We start from the raw sequence: 17,329 nt of genomic DNA, 5'->3' as shown, positions 1-17,329 counted from the left end.
CAAGAAGGGTTGAGAATGGAAGGAGAGAAGAACAAAAATTTCTGTTTTAGCCAGCCTGATGGGGAGTTGCTGGCCAGATACCTCCAGGGCCAAAGGCAAGCCAGAGCTTTAGTTTGGACAGAATGAGACTGATCTGGAGTAGGTGTTAGCCTAGAGGTGTTTAGCTAAAACGTTTGCAGCCAAGATTGTTCAGATGTAAAGCACAGAGGGAGGTAAGAAAGGGAAACAAAACCCTTCTGCAAAAACAGGGAGGCAGGTTAGGGAACTTCTCTAAAAGATGCACTGAAGCACCAATTGTAGGGATGGAGTAGTGGGGGGACACGATGATTAAGGCGGCACAGATTATGATATAAAATTCCTCCCAAGCCTCAAACCCAGAGTTCCCTTTAGCACTTCCATTTCTCGCTGCTGTGGATTGCAGATCCTTCTTGCTGCTCTTCGTACCTTCCTGGGTGCTGGGTCTGCCCAGCCCCCCACACCCTGGCTTCTCTTCCTAGCCTTCCTCTCTGAGCTCAGCTGAAGTGCCATGGGGCATGAAATGCAGTGCTCAGGGGATCTGTGGGCTGCCAGACCTTCTTCTGGGTGCTGCCCCTGCTCACGCAGCCTGATACAGCCTGGTATTTGCCTTTTATGTGAGTACATCCCATTCAGTTCATCACACGCCAGCTGAACTGTAACATGATATAACACGAACAGCCTTCCCACTTTGGCTTACACAATTTGATCTTTGCTTTTTCTAAGACATAACTTTCTGAGTGCCACAAGGCAAGCTGCTGCCATAGGAAATGATCTAGGGCTGCTTGTGTAGCTGTTCCTCTTCAGCGGAGAAGATCATCTTCAGGGAGAAGATGACGGAAATCCTTAGCATAACTCATGCTCTCCCACAGAGCTGAAGCTCAAGTGCCTGACTTTGGCCATGAGCTGGAAGCATGCAGGCAAAGACCACACTAGAGATGTCAAATCTGCATTTTATTCTTCAGCAGCCCATTGCATTCTCAGCTATTCTCTCAGCTTTTCCCCATTGCTGGCACACATTTCTCCCCACGACAGCCCAGCACTAGCCAGACTGCTCTCCAGAAGCTTGGCTAGACCTTGTGTATAGGCAGAGCACTAAGTGTTTGCTGAAGCTGCTGCAAACTGCAGCCTTGCAGAAGTCATGCCAGTGCCTCCAGTGCTGCATAACCTCCTCAGCCAAGCAGCTTCTCACCCTTCTCTTCCCTTGGTTTCGTCTTGCCATATCACAGAAAAAGCAGAAGTAGCAGATGTGGAAGAAACCTGACCTGCCAGCTCAGGTGTGCTACCCACATTTGTGCCAGGTTCCTGGCTGCTCACATTGCTATTCTACCTCCCACCCATTGAATCAGGGGCAAAAGATATCTGTGATTGATCTGCTCTGGTTTTGGGAAGCTCACCAGGAGATGTGCCATGCACACCCACCAGAGAAGTGTCCTGACCCACCTCTGTTGTTGTTCCCCCACAGCGTCACTTGCAGGCTGTGCCTGCAGCAGCACCCAGAAGGTAGTGGAGACAGCTGCTGGGGGAAAGCTCTTCACCACACTCCTTGATTCAGCATTATCCGTGCCAGGCTACAGGAGTGAACAGTGGTTTGCAGCTGCACCTTAGCCCTAGGCTTCCACCACGCTCTGTGGTATAGGAAAGAGTTACAGAGCAGCTCTGTTACTGAAATGCATTTCTCATACATGTCTCAGTTCCGCGCATTGGTAAGTTCTTAGAAATGTTTTGGCCATGAAATGGTTCTACATGCTACCCAGAAGGCAGGCTTTCCAGCTGGCCAGCAGTGGAGGAAGCCAAGGAGAACATTGGCACAGAGGCCAAGGTTGCCCAGCAAAACGCTCCTGGGCTTAGCCAGGAAGACTCTGCAAACAGCAGCCTTTGACTGCCTGGAATGCTTCTGTCCTGAACAGCCTCAAAGCAGCTGCCAAAACCCAGCACGAGGAAGAGAAAAGGTGGGTTAATGCTGCAAGGCAGTGCTGGGGAGAGCCAGGACATCAGGCTGAAACAACCACCGCTTCCCTGTCTGGTCCCCAGCAGTGCTGCCTTCTAATCCAGCACAGCTCAGCACTACTGCTGCAGAGAGCACAGGGGAGGAAAGAGAAACAGTCCCATGGTTAAAGGCAGCACTGAGACACTGCCACAAGCATGCTGGATCACATTGAGCTTCTCTGGCCACAGCGCTAGCCTATGCAGCCTGGACTCAGCCACACTCGTGCCTCCCAGGGAGGGGTGAAGGGGGGTGGGCAGTGTGGCTGTCCTCCGGCAGAGGCATCTGCCAGGGAAGCACTGAGCCAGAGGGAGCTCAGCACAGGCTGCAAAAGGGAGGTCTCGCCCACGGCATACGCAGGGGAAATGATGTTGGCATGGGAGGAGAGCACTGTTACAGGTGGCAGTGGTAGACCAGGATTACTGACCCATAAGCCTTCAGCTTCTGCACTGAGCCACTTCGCATTATCCTGTGTCTACCCTCAGAGGTGTTAGACGTTCTCCTCCATTTGCAGTCCACGGCTGAACTGACTGCAGGTAACAGAAACAAAGAAAATGCTGAGTTTCTCCTTGTAAAAGTTTTTAATTTAGAAGAGATTTATCTTAAAGGGTGGAAAAGACGTAACAAGTAGCACAGTCCTGTATGTTGCAAGCCCTCTACCCTCAGTCTAAAGTAGGATGTTGTCGCACCCAGACTTGTAGTGATTTCAACCAGGATGAACAAGAGGGTTTCACCAATGATTCCCTGACTCCAGTTCTGGCTAAAGAGTGTGGAGCAGCGTGCCAGGACACTGATGCAAGGGCAGGAAATTCCCTCTGCATAAAGATTTTCCTACCCCTTGTCTCAGCTCCTGTTCAAGCACTCCTGCACTCAACAAAAAGGACACACCACGTTCATTCCTTAGTTCCCAAGCCCAGCTTCCCTTGGCACCCAGAGTAGTGGAATCACAGGACTAAAACAGAGACAGAGGACTTGAAAAAGAGGTAGGAAATCAGTACAGGTATCTGTGACAGAACAGGTTGCTGGGAGATATCCAGTTTGTGACTATTAACAGTGCAAAATGAGGGGTCCCCAGGCACATTGACATATTGACACACAGACTGTCAGGCACTGAGGGGTCTGTGCAGAGTGTGTCTGTTCCCATCCTCTCCCCTCTGCCAGGATGGGACTGGTCCAGATACTGCAGTCTCAGCCACTGAGACCAGCTGAGTGCTGATGTAAGTTAATTTCTGCAGCAGTCCTGTCGAAAGGCTTATGGCCAGTGGGTGCAGCAAAAACAAAAAGGGAAAAAAAAAAAAAAAAAAGAAAAAAGAAAAAAGGCTGTTGTATGTCTGGATATGTTCACCAAGTTAGGCAAGGCCCAGCAGCACTGGAAGATAGGGCTGAGCCACTTTGACCTGCAGGGAAGACAAGAAACACAACTCAGTGGAGAACGTAAAAGGAGGGCTCCATTCAGCAATCCCAGTACAACACGCCTGCAGTTATCTATGCAGATCCCACATGTTTTGTCTGTCTTCTGCCTAACCTCAGACATAAGGAGCATCCCCTGGGTACATCAATACCCACATACAGGAATGAAGCAATCGAGTCAAACACTTCAGGGAGAGGATTTTCTCAACCATAAAGAGGAAGACAAAACAGGCCCCAGCTAAAAAGCGTTGCTCCAACACAAATTCCTGGGAGCGGAACCACACAGGGAACTCAGCAATCCTGGTGCAAGGCTGCAAGCCCTGCAGTGGGTCTGCAGCCAACACCTTGGTCTTCCGATCCCTCTCCACTCCCAGCTGACACAAATCCAGATTTTTCCAGAGGTGTACAACAGCACAACTACTGCTTCCTCCTGCCTTCAGCAACTGAATGAGACAGGGATTTAACCACTGGCTGCACAGGGGAGCTGCTCATCCACTAGATGCTTCAGACAATTAATGCAATGGGCATAGCCAGCTGTGTCAGAAGGCCTTTCCTGGCCCACTCCATACACTCTTATAACCCTGTATATTACAGCCTCAGTAATCAGTTGTGTTGCCAGCTGCTGAGACCTTGTTTAAAGTCCTCAGAGACTCCTGCCTTTTCTTATGTTCTCAGCCTTGCCTTGGGCTTATTGCCTCTGCTACCCACGAGGGTGCTCTGCCCAGCACCCACTTCTGATACATACCTCTCTCCACAGCATTAAGCCACTGCAGCTGACTATTGTAGCATGCAGATGTGCTTTCTGATAGTACTCATCCTTCCAGACCCAAGCCTCTAACAAACTGTGAGCTCCCTCCAGCAGCCTTGTTACTGTACTGCAAGCACACTGTGTGCCACAGGTGCTGGGAACCCAACCTTATGTTGATTTTTCCCATTTTTCCTGGTCTCTTCGCAGTCCTGAAACAGAAGCCAGCCACTACCCTCTGTTTTTCCTGCTCTATTTCTAGGTAGTTGGCAGCCAAGAGATGCTCCAGGTGGAGCAGGAAGGGAAGAGCCCCTTTGCTCCTCCATTCCCTGGGGAAGCTGCAATTGCTGTGTGCCCTCCTGTGTGCTGTCTCTTCTTACCGTGTCACTCAGGATTTACATCATCAGTGCTGAGAGATTGACAGCAGCTGTGTACAGAAGCGTTCAAGGGAGCGGAAGATAACTGCAGCGAGAAGCAGAGACAGCATTAGGGGAGCAGTGATTGGGATGCTGGCCACATCACAGCCCCTTCTATTGTGGGCTTTTCTTTGGGCATCTCAGTGAGCCTCTCCCAGGTTTGCCCCCAGCCCAGCATTTCCAATGAACACAGTCTTGATCCTAAGACCACCAGATAAAACCTGTGACCCAGGAGCTAGGAAACTGAACACTACTTGTGGAAGCCTCCTCTCTCCTGTCCCTGGGTAGGGCAGCTCCACATGTCCTAGAGTGGCTGTGGGTGGCAAGGCTTGGCAGAGGATATGCCCCAGCTCACCTGCTGGATTTCCTGCATCGCTAGGCGTATGGAGGAGTGGAGGCGAGGGAAGACTCTCTTCTTGTCTGAGCTTGGTTTTGTCCTACTCTCGTCCAGGCTCTCTTGGTCTGGGAAATTCTTGGTCCTCCTGGACCACATGTGTCTGAGAGCTGCGGCTGCTCTTGACTGCAGAGCAGATCTGCTGGTGGAAGGCCCGGAGGGGCAGGGCTGCTCCTCCGGAGGGGCCTCCCTCATGGCTGCTGGCAGATCCAGTGTGAGGCACTCCAGATCTTTGCAATCCAAAATCTCGCTGCTTTTCTGAGGGAGGGAAGAGTGGATTCAGCAGTGGCTTGCAGACCCTCCACACATCCCAAACAGCACAACAAAGAGGAATACCCAGCTGTGCCCACTGCTGACATTCAGGGGGCAGGGAGGTGTCATCCACCCACCAGGGCCTCTCCGCCATCCCAGGACTCCCCAGTGCCCAGCTAGTAGTGCTTCCCAGTGCACGCAGAAGAGGCCAAGCTGCTTGGCCAGAATGGGACACCCCCAATGGGAACAAAAAAGAGAGAAGCTGCCGCAGTGACTTTATCTGCTCAGGGCACAGTCCATGCCCCATCCCCTCTTCTGGCTGCAGATCCTCAACATTCACCTGCCCACAGGGAACAGTCAGTTTTTCCATGAAGGGCTGGATGCCCACAGCCTGGTGATACCGAACCAGTTCAGTGAGCGAGGCGTGAGCCTGGTCTTCCCCCAGGATGACATAGCGTGCATTGGGCTGCACCTGGATCATGTAGTGTCTGCAGCGGCCTTCGCCCCTGGGGAGATGGACAGAGAGAAATAGTCATGGCAATGTCTCTCCAGGACCCAGTCATTGCTTTCTGCACTTGTTGCCTCAAGAGGCCAGATGTGATCAGGAGCCACAGTAACAAATATTACAAAGATGCAGGAGATGCACCATGCTGGAGTGTCACACGCTGTGCTAGTAGGTGCTGGAGGAGCATCAGTTTCCCCAAAGTCAGTGACCTGAGAACCCCAGCAGCCAGATCCAAAACCCCGCAGACTCTATTGCCTCCCATGCCTGTTGTCCACATTAAAACTCTGTCCTACCCCTTGCCGGAGGCTGTGCAAAGACCATGCCCTTGCAGCACTCTGATTGCCTCTCCTCAGGCCGTCCTCTAGACTCCTCTGCTTCAGTCACTGCTTCTTCCACTGGTTTGCCCACTCAGCCATATAGTACAGCCTAAGCAGGACCTGCATCCTTAGAGCCACAGCACCCCACCCACAAACAGATCTAGTTTTGGGCAAGGAGACAGACTCCACTGTGTCCCAACTGCTACTCCAAACTGTCTGACGCACCCACAATAGGAAAGGCTAAGCATCGTCCTCACTGGACTCCTCTGTGGAGGAGGTTAACTCCTCCAGCCATGCATGGCTCAGTTTCATAGAATCATAGAAGTGTTTAGGTTGGAAGAGACCTTTAAGATCATCGAGTCCAACTGCTAACCTAGCACTGCCAAGTCCACCACTAAACCTTGTCCCTAAGTGCCACATCTACACATCTTTTAAATACCTTCAGGGACAGTGACTCCACCACTTCTTTGGGCAGCCTGTTCTAATACTTGACAACCCTTTCAGTGAAGAAATTTTTCCTCATATCCAATCTAGACCTCCCCTGGCACAACTTGAGACTATTTCCTCTTGTCCTGTTGCTTGTTACATGGGAGAAAAGACTGACACCGTCTCACTACAACCTCCTTTCAGGTAGTTGTAGAGAGCGATAAGGTCTCCCCTGACCCTTCTCTGCAAGGCTCATTACTTACCTGTATGTTAAGGTATAGCCCGGTTGGCTCTGGCTGATCCGAACAAGGAAGCAACCCAAAGGCTCGTCCATCAGCAAGTTTTCAGCTTCCCTGGAAACAGGAAAGTTTTTCAGCAGACAGTGAGCAGCTGCCTCTGTGCAGGGATTCTGTCCTGTCTCATGTGCTACAATGGTAGTGCTCCCAGTCCACAGGAAGGCCAGCATCTGCCCCACGTGTTCCTACCTACAGGTTTCCTCACTCAGGCTTGCTGGTGCAAGGAGGCATTAGCAGGCTGAGGAGGCACAACACTCTCAGCCAAAGCCTCTCCAAGCATGGCTGCTCCAAAGCTGCTCTAGCAGTCTGACTAGTGCAATAGCAACAGCTACCTTCCACCACAGAACACATTACAAAGCATGACCGGGATGAGAAGGCTGTGCACATGTGCATTTCCTACACTCCAGGGCTGACAGAAGAAGTCAGGATGCTGCTGTGGGGTAGTGGTGCTCAGCACAAGGTAAGTCCAATGGCTTGGAAAAACACCAACTTGGATTACACCACTCTGGCTCTCTAAACTTCCTGCTGGAAGGAGGTCTTCCCCCTCTCTGCCCAACAGACAAAGCACTGCTTTGTGCTTGTCATGTGCCTTGCTCCAGGCTAAAGGTGACTGCAAATCACCAGTGCAGTTTGGGATTGCTCTGGCTGCTGTTACATGAGGCTGAGTTTACACTGCTGTATGGAGACTTAAATCCAACAACAGGAAGCACCACTTACAAAGTGTCTAATCTTCAGTGTCTTTGGGAAGGATCTGTTATGCCCTTCATTGTGAAGTGCTCATGGCTAGCCTATATTTGAATTCAGACAGTTTTGTCTTCCAGGTGCTAGCTCCTCTCCTGCATTCTTGGATCTGTGGACAAAAGCAATAATGCAGGTGGGGGCCTTGATAATTATCTTAAGAAAAAAAATGCAGCTACCAGGGAGCTGTCAGCTAGTGTAGTGCCCTTTACTAAGCTAACATGCTGTATAATGTCTCTGAGTAATGTTCACACTGATAAGCTGACAAAATCCAGGAACTTGAGATCTAATAAGACTGAAGGAGACTTGCAGCTTTAACAGAAAAATGTTACAAACTGGAGCAAGATGATAAGGCTGTTCAAATGACAGGCACGCTTGACAGCAATGCCCACGCAAAAGTCCCACCAAATAAGGAACGTTGGCAGTTAGCAAGCATACAGCACCATAGATTAATTTGCACACAGGGGAGACTATAACCAGAAATTCTGATGTCTACCTGCTAACCCCACCGTCTTGCTCCTGTCTGATCACTGGCATAATCAGCATTTCTCCAGTTATCACACTGCTTGGAAAGTAGTGCTTGGCTCAGCCAAGAGAATGAAGCGTGAGGCATACCCAGTAGCAAAATTTCAAGCATTTAAATAAAGGTTTTCCCAAAAAATCTTGGGAGTTCACAGTCTCATAAACAACTCCATAATAAAGTAGGGCTTTGTGGCTGTCTCTCCCAGCCTAAAGGGATGTAAATTCCACCTACACTGCACCCTCCTTAGATAGGCAGAGGTATTAACAAAAACTCTTCCTTTCCCTGTATCTGGGAGCTTTGGGGGAATCTTGCTATTGGGTACTCGCTAAAGGCCCTCTTAATACATTTTAAAATAATAAATGTACACTGAATTCTATATTTTCCTGCTGTAAACTGAGGTCTCCTCCTGACCTAAACTGAGAGATATAAGAACAGTCATAATCAGTCTGACCAAAAATCCATCTTCATTCCATATCATGTCTCTGCAAACAGTCCACAACAGGGTACGTGCACGTATGTATTTCCTCTCCAAGTCCTTTCCAAGCCTCCCTTCCCTGCACAGGATCTGTATTTAGGAACCCACAGTGGACGTATTTCCTCCAAGTTTCCACAGTCTTTCCTGGACCCATGTAAAGTTTCAGCATTTGCATCCTGTGACAGGGAGCTCCAAGCTTCCCCCTAAGGGTTTGAAGCTCACAGCCTAAAAGTGAAAGGTTACACAGGTCACTCCCATTCCTTAAGGAGGCAAATCCTGGCAAATCCAACCTCCTAAGGACACAGCAGCTTCTGCCTACCTGCCACAGTCCAACCTGCAGCCACTGTGTCCAGCGTACTCACCTCCGGCTGATCATCCCATGCAGCCAGCTTGGAAAGGCCCCATCATCCTGCAAGACCTTCTCAGCCTGCGTCTCTTTGAACCAGCGGAGACTTGCTCCTCTCTTGCATTTCCTCATTTTTGCCTCTTCTCCAGCCTGTTTCTTTGTCCCCAGAACAGGGCGAGGTGCAGAACGGTCCAAGAAGTTATCAAAAGGAGTGGACTGAAAGTGGGGAGAGGGGGAAAGTGGGCATGAAAGCAAGGTCAAAGGCAGGGGACCTCTGAAGGGATCACTTCGGTAGTGATCCCATCCTGAGTTCCTTAAGATCAGTCACCAACTATCAAACACTGCTTCCAGTTCCTCAGAGGTCCTGACCACACTTTTTTAACTAACCACAATAGGAAAGGACTCTCTCACTTCTTCATAACAAGAATGACAACATTCTCCTGGGACCACATGCAGCAGAATGTGTGCATACACAAGGTGGCTAAGGGGCCCCAAGCAGAGCCAATATCGCTACCTCTGTTAGTTTGCTCCGTGGCCGTGGCACTGGTGGCTGTGGTGGATTATCAGGAGGATTGGGAGAAGGTCGAGGGTGCCTCTTTCGTGGCATGGGGACTGGAAAGGAGATTCTTTCTGCAAGAAGAGGAAAGAAGTAGATGAAAACTAGCATCCAAGGTCCATGGGATCCATCCTCCACATGCCCAAGATAAGGACAGGCTCTGCTGCACGGAGTTTGTGGGAAAGACACAGCTTGGCACCCCTCCCAACAGAGCCAGGCAAATGACCGTCACCATGCTGTTTTGGCTCCCCACAGAGAAACCCACTCTTTCAAATGGCAGAAATGTCAGCACCTCCCTGCCCACCATATCGGTGGAACCCCCAGCCCCAGGAGAGCTGAGGACAGGTCATCATCACCTGGAGCTTACAGCACTTCAAGGTGTTCATCGCACAAGTGGCCACACACAGGGGCAGTGGGAGTGGGAGCAACTTACTCTGAGCCTCTGCTTCCACCGCCAGCTGCTGTCTTCTTTCTCTCTCTGCCTCCTCCTGTAGCCTCTGTGCCTGAGCTCTCTGCTCAGCCACCAGTTTTAGGTAACTCTTCCTGTATCTGAATCCCCTGAAAACTGTTCAGAGAAAAGTGGTGGTTAGAAAAAAATGCTCATCATGCTTTTGTCACTCCCTGGGGGAGGGAAGCACACCGGGTGATACTTCTTCACCCAGTGCAAAGCCCTCAATACTTCAATCAAGTTAATGAACAGCAATGCAGACTCTACTTGAGCAGGCCGTCAAAACCACATGAGAACTGTCTTCTACTCTCTAAGGTGCCAGATAACAAATTTAAAAAAAAAATCAAATTACAGATCTAAGCTCTCATCTCTAATGCCAATGCACAGGATAGCTAAAAAACAAAGACTCACAGAAGGGCCTCTGTTAACCATCTATCTCCTCGGTACCCTTCAGACACTACTCAGTAAAAGCAAAGCTATTCCATTCAGGAGAGGGGGTTTCCTTGGTGTCAGCCCACAGGATAACCTTTCCCATAAGCAGCCATCACAGGGTTCAGCAGCAGCATCACAGACATTGCATTATCCCGCCTACTCTACCAGGTACTACAGCATATGAACTGAAAGCCGCACTCCCTCATTGCCCACTACCCACACATCTTCCCCATGGATGAGAACAAGGCACAGCATGTGACAGTCTGATGTTTGTCATACTGTATGGTGCATAGCTGGAAGCTGCTCAGATGCTTCAGCAGTGCAACAACCCATACAGAAGAGAAGCATAACAGCGGGACCAGGCAGGATGACAGCCTTCTCCTGGTTGCACAGTCCTCATGGAGCCTGTGCAGAGGGAAGTACCAAACTGCCCACAGTGCCCGCTCTGGAGAAACAGGCTGCCAGAGCAGATGCTACCTGGAGAGGAAAGAAAAAAACCACACCAAAAGAAAACTTCATCCCCTTCTGCCTGTCTCAAAGTAGGAATGAGATCTGCTTCACTCATCTTTTCCCTCTCCTCAGTTCAACACTGCTCACAAACAAGCCCTCACTCCAGAGGATGGCTACCCAGATCTCAGGATGCAGCCAAATCATATGCTTGCCCTGCTCAGCTCAGTTCTCCTGCACACGTGCTTTCTCTTTCCAGGGCTCACACTGTCTGATGGATCTCCCCGACTGAAGATGAGCCCTGAGGAGGTTGGCATCTCCAATAACCACTCTGACTCCACAGGGCCTTGGCATGGAGATGGTACCTGGCCTGCCTTTGTCACCTGCAAAGGTGCAATGGTGGAGCAGGGACTGGAGAAAAGTTTTTCCTTGCCCCGGTCTGAGATCAGAGTTGAGGGACTCTCCTGCCCCAGTGCTCACCTTTCTGTATGACAACTGCTGCTCTTTCCAGGCGTTCCACATACTTTCCCAGCTGTTCCTGGTGCCAATATTTAAAGAAGAGTCGTGACTTCCTGTGAAGGTGGGGAGAGAAAGAAGCAGTGAGAAACACTGTTTATCTAAACTTGCATCCATCGTCCTTTGGACAGGCCTTTCCTACAGTCATAAAATTCTCCCTGAAGGGAACCAAGTAACAGTCTACATGTATAAAGTCTCTGCAGTTCAGGCCCTCCATTCCCAGCAGCAGTGATCCACACGTACCCACATCTCCAGCCTGTCAGCTCTGTACTTTGCAGTATCTCCAAGCAGCTGAAAGAGAGGAAGAAAGTGAAATAAATAATTTTCCTCCCAAAGCAAACACCACGCAGCTAGTGGTTTTAGGTACATAAAGGGGGAGAAAGTGCCTCAATGATTCTGCATTACATTCTCTGCCCCCTGTCACCTGATCACATTCAGTAACTGGCTGCCAATCTGTGGTGCTCTTTGAGGTACAGCTAGGATCACATTTGGGAACACCAGCAAAGGGGTTCCCAGAGGCAGATTTTCTTCAACTCCTTGGGAGGCAATTCTGCAGAGCCTATTTTATTCTCAGAACTGTTTTTCCTCATTTCATTTCCAAGCTCTTTGGAGCACTCAAGTTGCAAGGTCAGCACAGCAAGACTTCTGGGAGAAAGCCTGTTTTCCAATTCCAGTTTCGTTTTGCAGACTTTAGTGATAAAATGTGGGTCACTCGGAAAGATTCCCCAGCACTTGGAACTGAAAGCAGTACTCTAGCTGCACCACACAGACAGCTTCCTCCCTCTGCCTGCAAATCTAGGCTGTGAAATCATAGTGGCACTTTCTGCTAATATCTCGCATAGCAAAGCAGAATGGTTCTCCTTCTATCTCAGCCAACTTCCACTGTGCCACAATCTATATCCATGGTAATTCTTTTCTCAAATGCATCCTATGATTTTTGTGTCTGAAAACACACCGTGCTGCCTGTTTACCATCATGTCTCTCATCTATGAGATTCTGTCTTGACCTCACTTGGGTTTGCAACTCTTAATTCAGAATTGTCAGTAACTTCAAGGAAGCACTGTGAAGGCTGGAGGAGCTACTGCCAGGAAAGAACTGTTCCAGGAGAACATTCAAATCCTTTTCTTAAAAGACTAAAAAACACCCTCAGCTGGCTGCTTTACATGCTTCATTCTCACTATCAGTCACAACTGACCATGGCAGGAAGGAGGGACTGGGGAAGTGGAGAAGAGGAGGTGGGGAGTTGCTGCCCTAGATGTAGGAAGGAAAAAGCTGACAGGGTAAGACTGCAGAGCTGGAGGGACATTTATGTGTGTAAGGAACAGTCAGCTTCTCAAAGTGCTGAGGGTATATTATGCCTGTACACATAAAAAAATTCTTGGACCAGAAACATCATTTCTAGCCTGGGAGACATTCAGTGCTGGCTGCTTATTCAGCATTGTCTTTATCTTCTTCTCCCGTAAGACCATCAGGAAAAAGCTTGGAGAGGCACCGGGCAACTGTGCTGAGTCCCTGCCATACTGAGTTCAGCGGATACCCTTGACCATTATTGTGACTCCCTAAATTGAGTACATTAGCCAGTTCTCATTCCACGGGATAGCACAGCTTTATAGCAATTGAATTGAAATATTTCATTCATCACTGTACCAAATGCTTTTTAAACACTGTCTTTGCCTAGGAATTTGTGTTCCCCATTACCACAAAATCCCATCCTCACTTTGTTCCTTTTACTCAGTTTGCTATGCTACCCTGAGAGCAAAAGTCTGAAGAACAAACTGGATTGCACATAACAAAGGAAGGGTTCCTACCTTTCTTTTGTGAGGGAAACATCTGGTTTAACTAGAAGAATTCCATATCTGTGAAAAACAAACCAATTCAGCAAGGTAAGAGCCCCATCCTTGATGTGCTGAAGTGATCCATGTCACCCTCACAGCAAAACAACAATAAATCACTGTTTTTCCCACTCGGCATCTCACAGCAAACAACCCCATGATCTCAGGCATGTGAACTTTGAAGAGGCAGTTTCACTCCCTGCCCATATCTGGTTACGAGGGCTGCTTCTCTAACAATATCTAAAAAGGAACATTCAGAAGTTTTAACAAACCTTTCAGCAAATTCCTCAAATGAAGGTCTCCAGGAGAAACCATCTCTTCGGATACGTATTGTCTCCAGCAGTCCATTGTACTGGAGCTGAAGCAGCACCACAAAGAGAAACAAATAGAAACAGGTTATTAGGACACCAGTTTGTTCCTTTGCAGCCAGAAATTCCTTCATTCAGCCCTAAATATCTCTAGTTCAAAATGAAAAAGTTTCTTTCTGAAAATCTTTATTTGGTTAAAGACTGAATTTACCACATCCTGTAACTCTGATGATTAACCACTCTCAATTAAAAGTTGGAAACCATAAAAACCAATGACTGATATAACTTCACCTTCCAGCCATGTGTATGGCTTTGCCTCTGCCCCTTAGAGATTAGGTTTTTACTTCCAAATCTGGACACAAAAGTACGTACTCTGAGGCACAGATGAACTTCCCTCTTAATCCTATCCTTTCTTATATACATCGAACAGGCCACAGAGCCTTCTGAGCTCTTCTAATAATTTTCAGTATTCTTTAAAGTGTCCGGATTTCAGACCTGACAAAATATCCAAAGACAGTCATATCAGCACATATCAGCTCCTATCAAAGCGATCCCATCTTGGCTCCTATTCAGAGTTGCCCTGGCTGATGGGTAAGAACAGTCTCCTTCAGGAAGCATCATTTTTCATGAAGAAGCACCGTCTGTACCAGTCCCCATGCAGGAAATGCAAAGATGAATCCTAGTGCCTGACAAGCAGATCTCATTGCATTCATGAAAAAGAAACAGGAGAGAACCAAGACTGCAAAACCTGGACCTAGCAGTCTGTGTCAAAAAAACAGCCAAGTACCCATAACAATTACATACACAAAAAGTGTGACTACTCTTTCTCCTGCAAGGGGAGACTCAGACCAGTCAGCTTCCACCTATCTCCACAGCCTTTTGGTAGGGTCTGCCCTCCCCACCGAGACATGGCAGAAGTACCTGTAAAGGACATTGCTTTTCCTCACCTGCTGCAGCACCACCTGGCTGTCCACTACACCTGGCTCCTTCTGGCTGTTGGGCTTTATACAGCGCACAAAGTGGGGGTTGGCAGAATACAACCTCTCCATGAGCATCATCAGGGAATGCTGGTGAGGGCAGAGAAAGATCAACAGTCCAGCAAGCCAAAGCACTGCCAGAGCCTGGCGTGCAGTGAGAACTGTTTTCCAACCCCACAGCAACTTCCAAAGTTCTGGTAACAACTGGGTCACTCCCACCACAATCAGCTGTGCTTGGCACCCAGAAAAACGCTTGTCTGCACGCTGGGTGCTTTAACTATGCTTAGCAGCCTGGAAGCTCTCACTAAAATATCACTGCACTCATCTCAAGGGGCATTGCAGGGTAGCAATACTTTACCCGGAACTGAGCTCCAGCAGACTGTTTTCGTGTGCTATTGAACTTGTCTGCTCCTGGTATGACCTGAAACCAGACCCAAACAAAAGATCATCCCTGGAAGAAATGCTTGATTGCCATCCAAAGAGCTCTGCTGGAAGGCAGATGGCAAAAAGGACAGAGAATGGATTTCAGGGGAGGGAAGACAAATTAAACATATCAGCAGAAGCAAGCAGAAAACCTGGTAAAAAAACAAAGGAGAAATTGTTGCAAGCAGATTGCTGTCTGCTCTTGTTTTCAACCAATTTCTGTCTGCTCTCATTTTCAGCCAGTTTCTCAAATAAAAGATATCAGGTAACTATGCCACCATTTATCAATTGCCTTGTGGACCTGAAGTGCAATACCTTGGCTTTCACATGAGGCATCAGTGTCCCCGTCCTTGAGATAGTGGCTGGAATAACAGAGACAATAGTTAATTTTGTACCTTTGCTCGCAATCAACCACGTCTAAACATTCAAACCTCACTTCACAAACAAGTCTCCCTACAAATACTGAATCACAGGCAGGGCATTAGGTTTCACCATGTGGAAATACAAGGAAAGAGCTAAGGAAAGGGAGAAGAAAATACAAATATATGAAGCATACAATGCAAGCAACATTATTTTCTGTCACTGAGAAGGCAAGGCAATCAGGTTATTGAACAACCCTAAATGACCTTCAAAAGAAATATCATCAATGGCATCTAACAACGCAAAAAAAAGTACAGATAGCAAATGGGAAGCTCACCTATAGCAGTCAATATGGGAGGCTATATAAAGTCAGACAGCTTAAAATTAATTCAGTGACAAGATGAAAAATTCAGGGAAGTTGAATTTACTGAAGGATCTAATGACAGTCTTGCACACCCTTGATGCAATGCTCTCATGTGAATCACAGAATTACAGAATGGTTGAGGTTGGAAGAGACCTCTGCAGGTCATCTGGGCCAAACCCTTTGCTCAGCAGGGCCACCTAGAGCTGGCTGCCCAGGACTGGAGAACCAATCTAAGAACAGGTTATCTCTGCTGTTTATGAACTTTCAAAGAGTTGGGACTAGATTAAGTATCTTCACTAACAGTGTGGAAGTGGTGATGAAGATACTCCTGATCAGAAGAGCTGAAAAACACAGCAGAGAAGAGAAATTAAATTCATCAATTACATGGAAATCCCAGAAAGTGGCATGGACTGAACAGGACCAAAAAAAAAAAAAAAATTCCTGCACCAGAACCACTGTGTTCAGCCAGACAAATTCCAAGGAAGCATCCACTTGACCTTTCTTTAAAAGCTTACTTTCATAGAAGCCTTGGAGACTGAGGCCTTATCAATAACTGGAAAAAGGGAGTGCAGTGGTGGGAGACAAATAATGCATGACCTCGGAGTTTTTTAACAAGTTGTACCCGAAAAACTAAATGTCTTTGAAAAGGATAATCTCTACACTCATTGCTTGTGGCTTTACAGCCCTATTTTCAGTGTGAACAGCTAGAAGCTATGGCCTTGTCCAGCTTCATTTCTAGACAAGAACAGAGCATATGGAAAGGGTGAGTGGAGACAGTCCCGCACTGGCCCTGGAGAAGATGGTCTATCTGATCTGAGGGAAGACATCTGAGCAGCGGCCAGTTCTCTGGAAGAGGATACAACCTGCCTTGCTTTCCAGGAGGGAACGAACAGCTCCAACAGCTCGGTATATGCCAGCAGACCCACTCCAGGCTGCAGTCTTCCCAGAGTCTCCCTGGGGCTGCCAGCTGTGAAACACATTCACAGCACACAAGCCTCATCCCCACACTTAACTCTTGCCAAGGTGGGCCTTGATTCACATGGGATGCCCTATCATACCAGAGGGACTTGCCTTTGAACAGCACACTGAGCAAGGGGGTGACACTGTTGATGAAGAGCCCATGGACGTTGGCTGGCAAGGTGTCTCTGTTCTTCTCTAGAAAGCCCCTAGCAGTATATTGTACCTAGGGGAAAGGGCAGCAAGTCACTAAGGCCAGCAGTGCTCACAGGCTTGCTGTGAAAGCCACCTCCACAGCTTGCCAGGAGCAACAGTTAAACTGAATGTACAGTGGCTTGCATGGGAATTCTGTACACTGGCTCGCACGTGAATTTTGTAAATGCATATACACCCCATTCAGATACAAATCCTGAAGAACAAAACCCTGCAGATAGCACTGAGGCATTAGAACCACAGGAGTGCAGCATAACACTGAGACATCCACCTTTTCTTGTTCTCCTTTTCCTGATTATGAAGTTTCATTTCCTTTTGGTTTATGCTTCACTCTTTTCCTTGTTCTCCCCCTCTTCCCTTTAAATAGGTTTTCATCCTGTTGTCATGCATCCCCTTGTTTCTCTTGCTCCCCTCCTTTCTCATCTCCAGCCTGCCACTCTCCTTTCTATGTTAGGTGTTAAGTTTTTGTAATAAAGAATGTCATAAGTAATAACTTAGTCAACAACAGTGAGATTAGATTACTAAATTGCATATTACAATGACCTGAATTGTCATGTCTGCTCCTGTTCCAGAAATTATCTCCAATCAATTCAACATATTGGCGCTAATGCTCTCAAAATTGGTGGCAGTAAGGTTACATGCATAGTCCTA

General features: G+C 48.1%; 1 protein-coding gene across 4 annotated transcripts in view; it reads right to left on the bottom strand.

Annotated features, from left to right (window-relative positions):
• Window positions 1–2,568: 2,568 nt before the first annotated feature.
• LOC115337327 (myosin-IIIb-like) overlaps window positions 2,569–17,329 on the bottom strand; it is a 29,653-nt gene continuing 14,892 nt past the window's right edge. For all 4 annotated transcript variants that reach the window (XM_030005550.2, XM_030005549.2, XM_030005553.2 and 1 more), the window contains 16 exons: window positions 16,580–16,691; window positions 15,100–15,146; window positions 14,720–14,782; window positions 14,332–14,451; window positions 13,349–13,434; window positions 13,053–13,100; window positions 11,488–11,535; window positions 11,209–11,300; window positions 9,835–9,966; window positions 9,360–9,475; window positions 8,862–9,061; window positions 6,731–6,820; window positions 5,560–5,725; window positions 4,929–5,225; window positions 4,538–4,619; window positions 2,569–3,399 (listed from right to left, as the gene is read on the bottom strand). In XM_030005550.2, coding sequence (XP_029861410.1) covers window positions 4,542–4,619; window positions 4,929–5,225; window positions 5,560–5,725; window positions 6,731–6,820; window positions 8,862–9,061; window positions 9,360–9,475; window positions 9,835–9,966; window positions 11,209–11,300; window positions 11,488–11,535; window positions 13,053–13,100; window positions 13,349–13,434; window positions 14,332–14,451; window positions 14,720–14,782; window positions 15,100–15,146; window positions 16,580–16,691 — 1,695 coding nt within the window. In that variant the 3' untranslated portion in view covers window positions 2,569–3,399; window positions 4,538–4,541. The remainder of the gene's footprint in view (window positions 3,400–4,537; window positions 4,620–4,928; window positions 5,226–5,559; window positions 5,726–6,730; window positions 6,821–8,861; window positions 9,062–9,359; window positions 9,476–9,834; window positions 9,967–11,208; window positions 11,301–11,487; window positions 11,536–13,052; window positions 13,101–13,348; window positions 13,435–14,331; window positions 14,452–14,719; window positions 14,783–15,099; window positions 15,147–16,579; window positions 16,692–17,329) is intronic.

The sequence above is a fragment of the Aquila chrysaetos genome, chromosome Z, assembly GCF_900496995.4.
Source record: "Aquila chrysaetos chrysaetos chromosome Z, bAquChr1.4, whole genome shotgun sequence".
Classification (NCBI taxonomy): domain Eukaryota; kingdom Metazoa; phylum Chordata; class Aves; order Accipitriformes; family Accipitridae; genus Aquila; species Aquila chrysaetos.
This window is presented reverse-complemented; position numbering and strand designations above follow the sequence as displayed.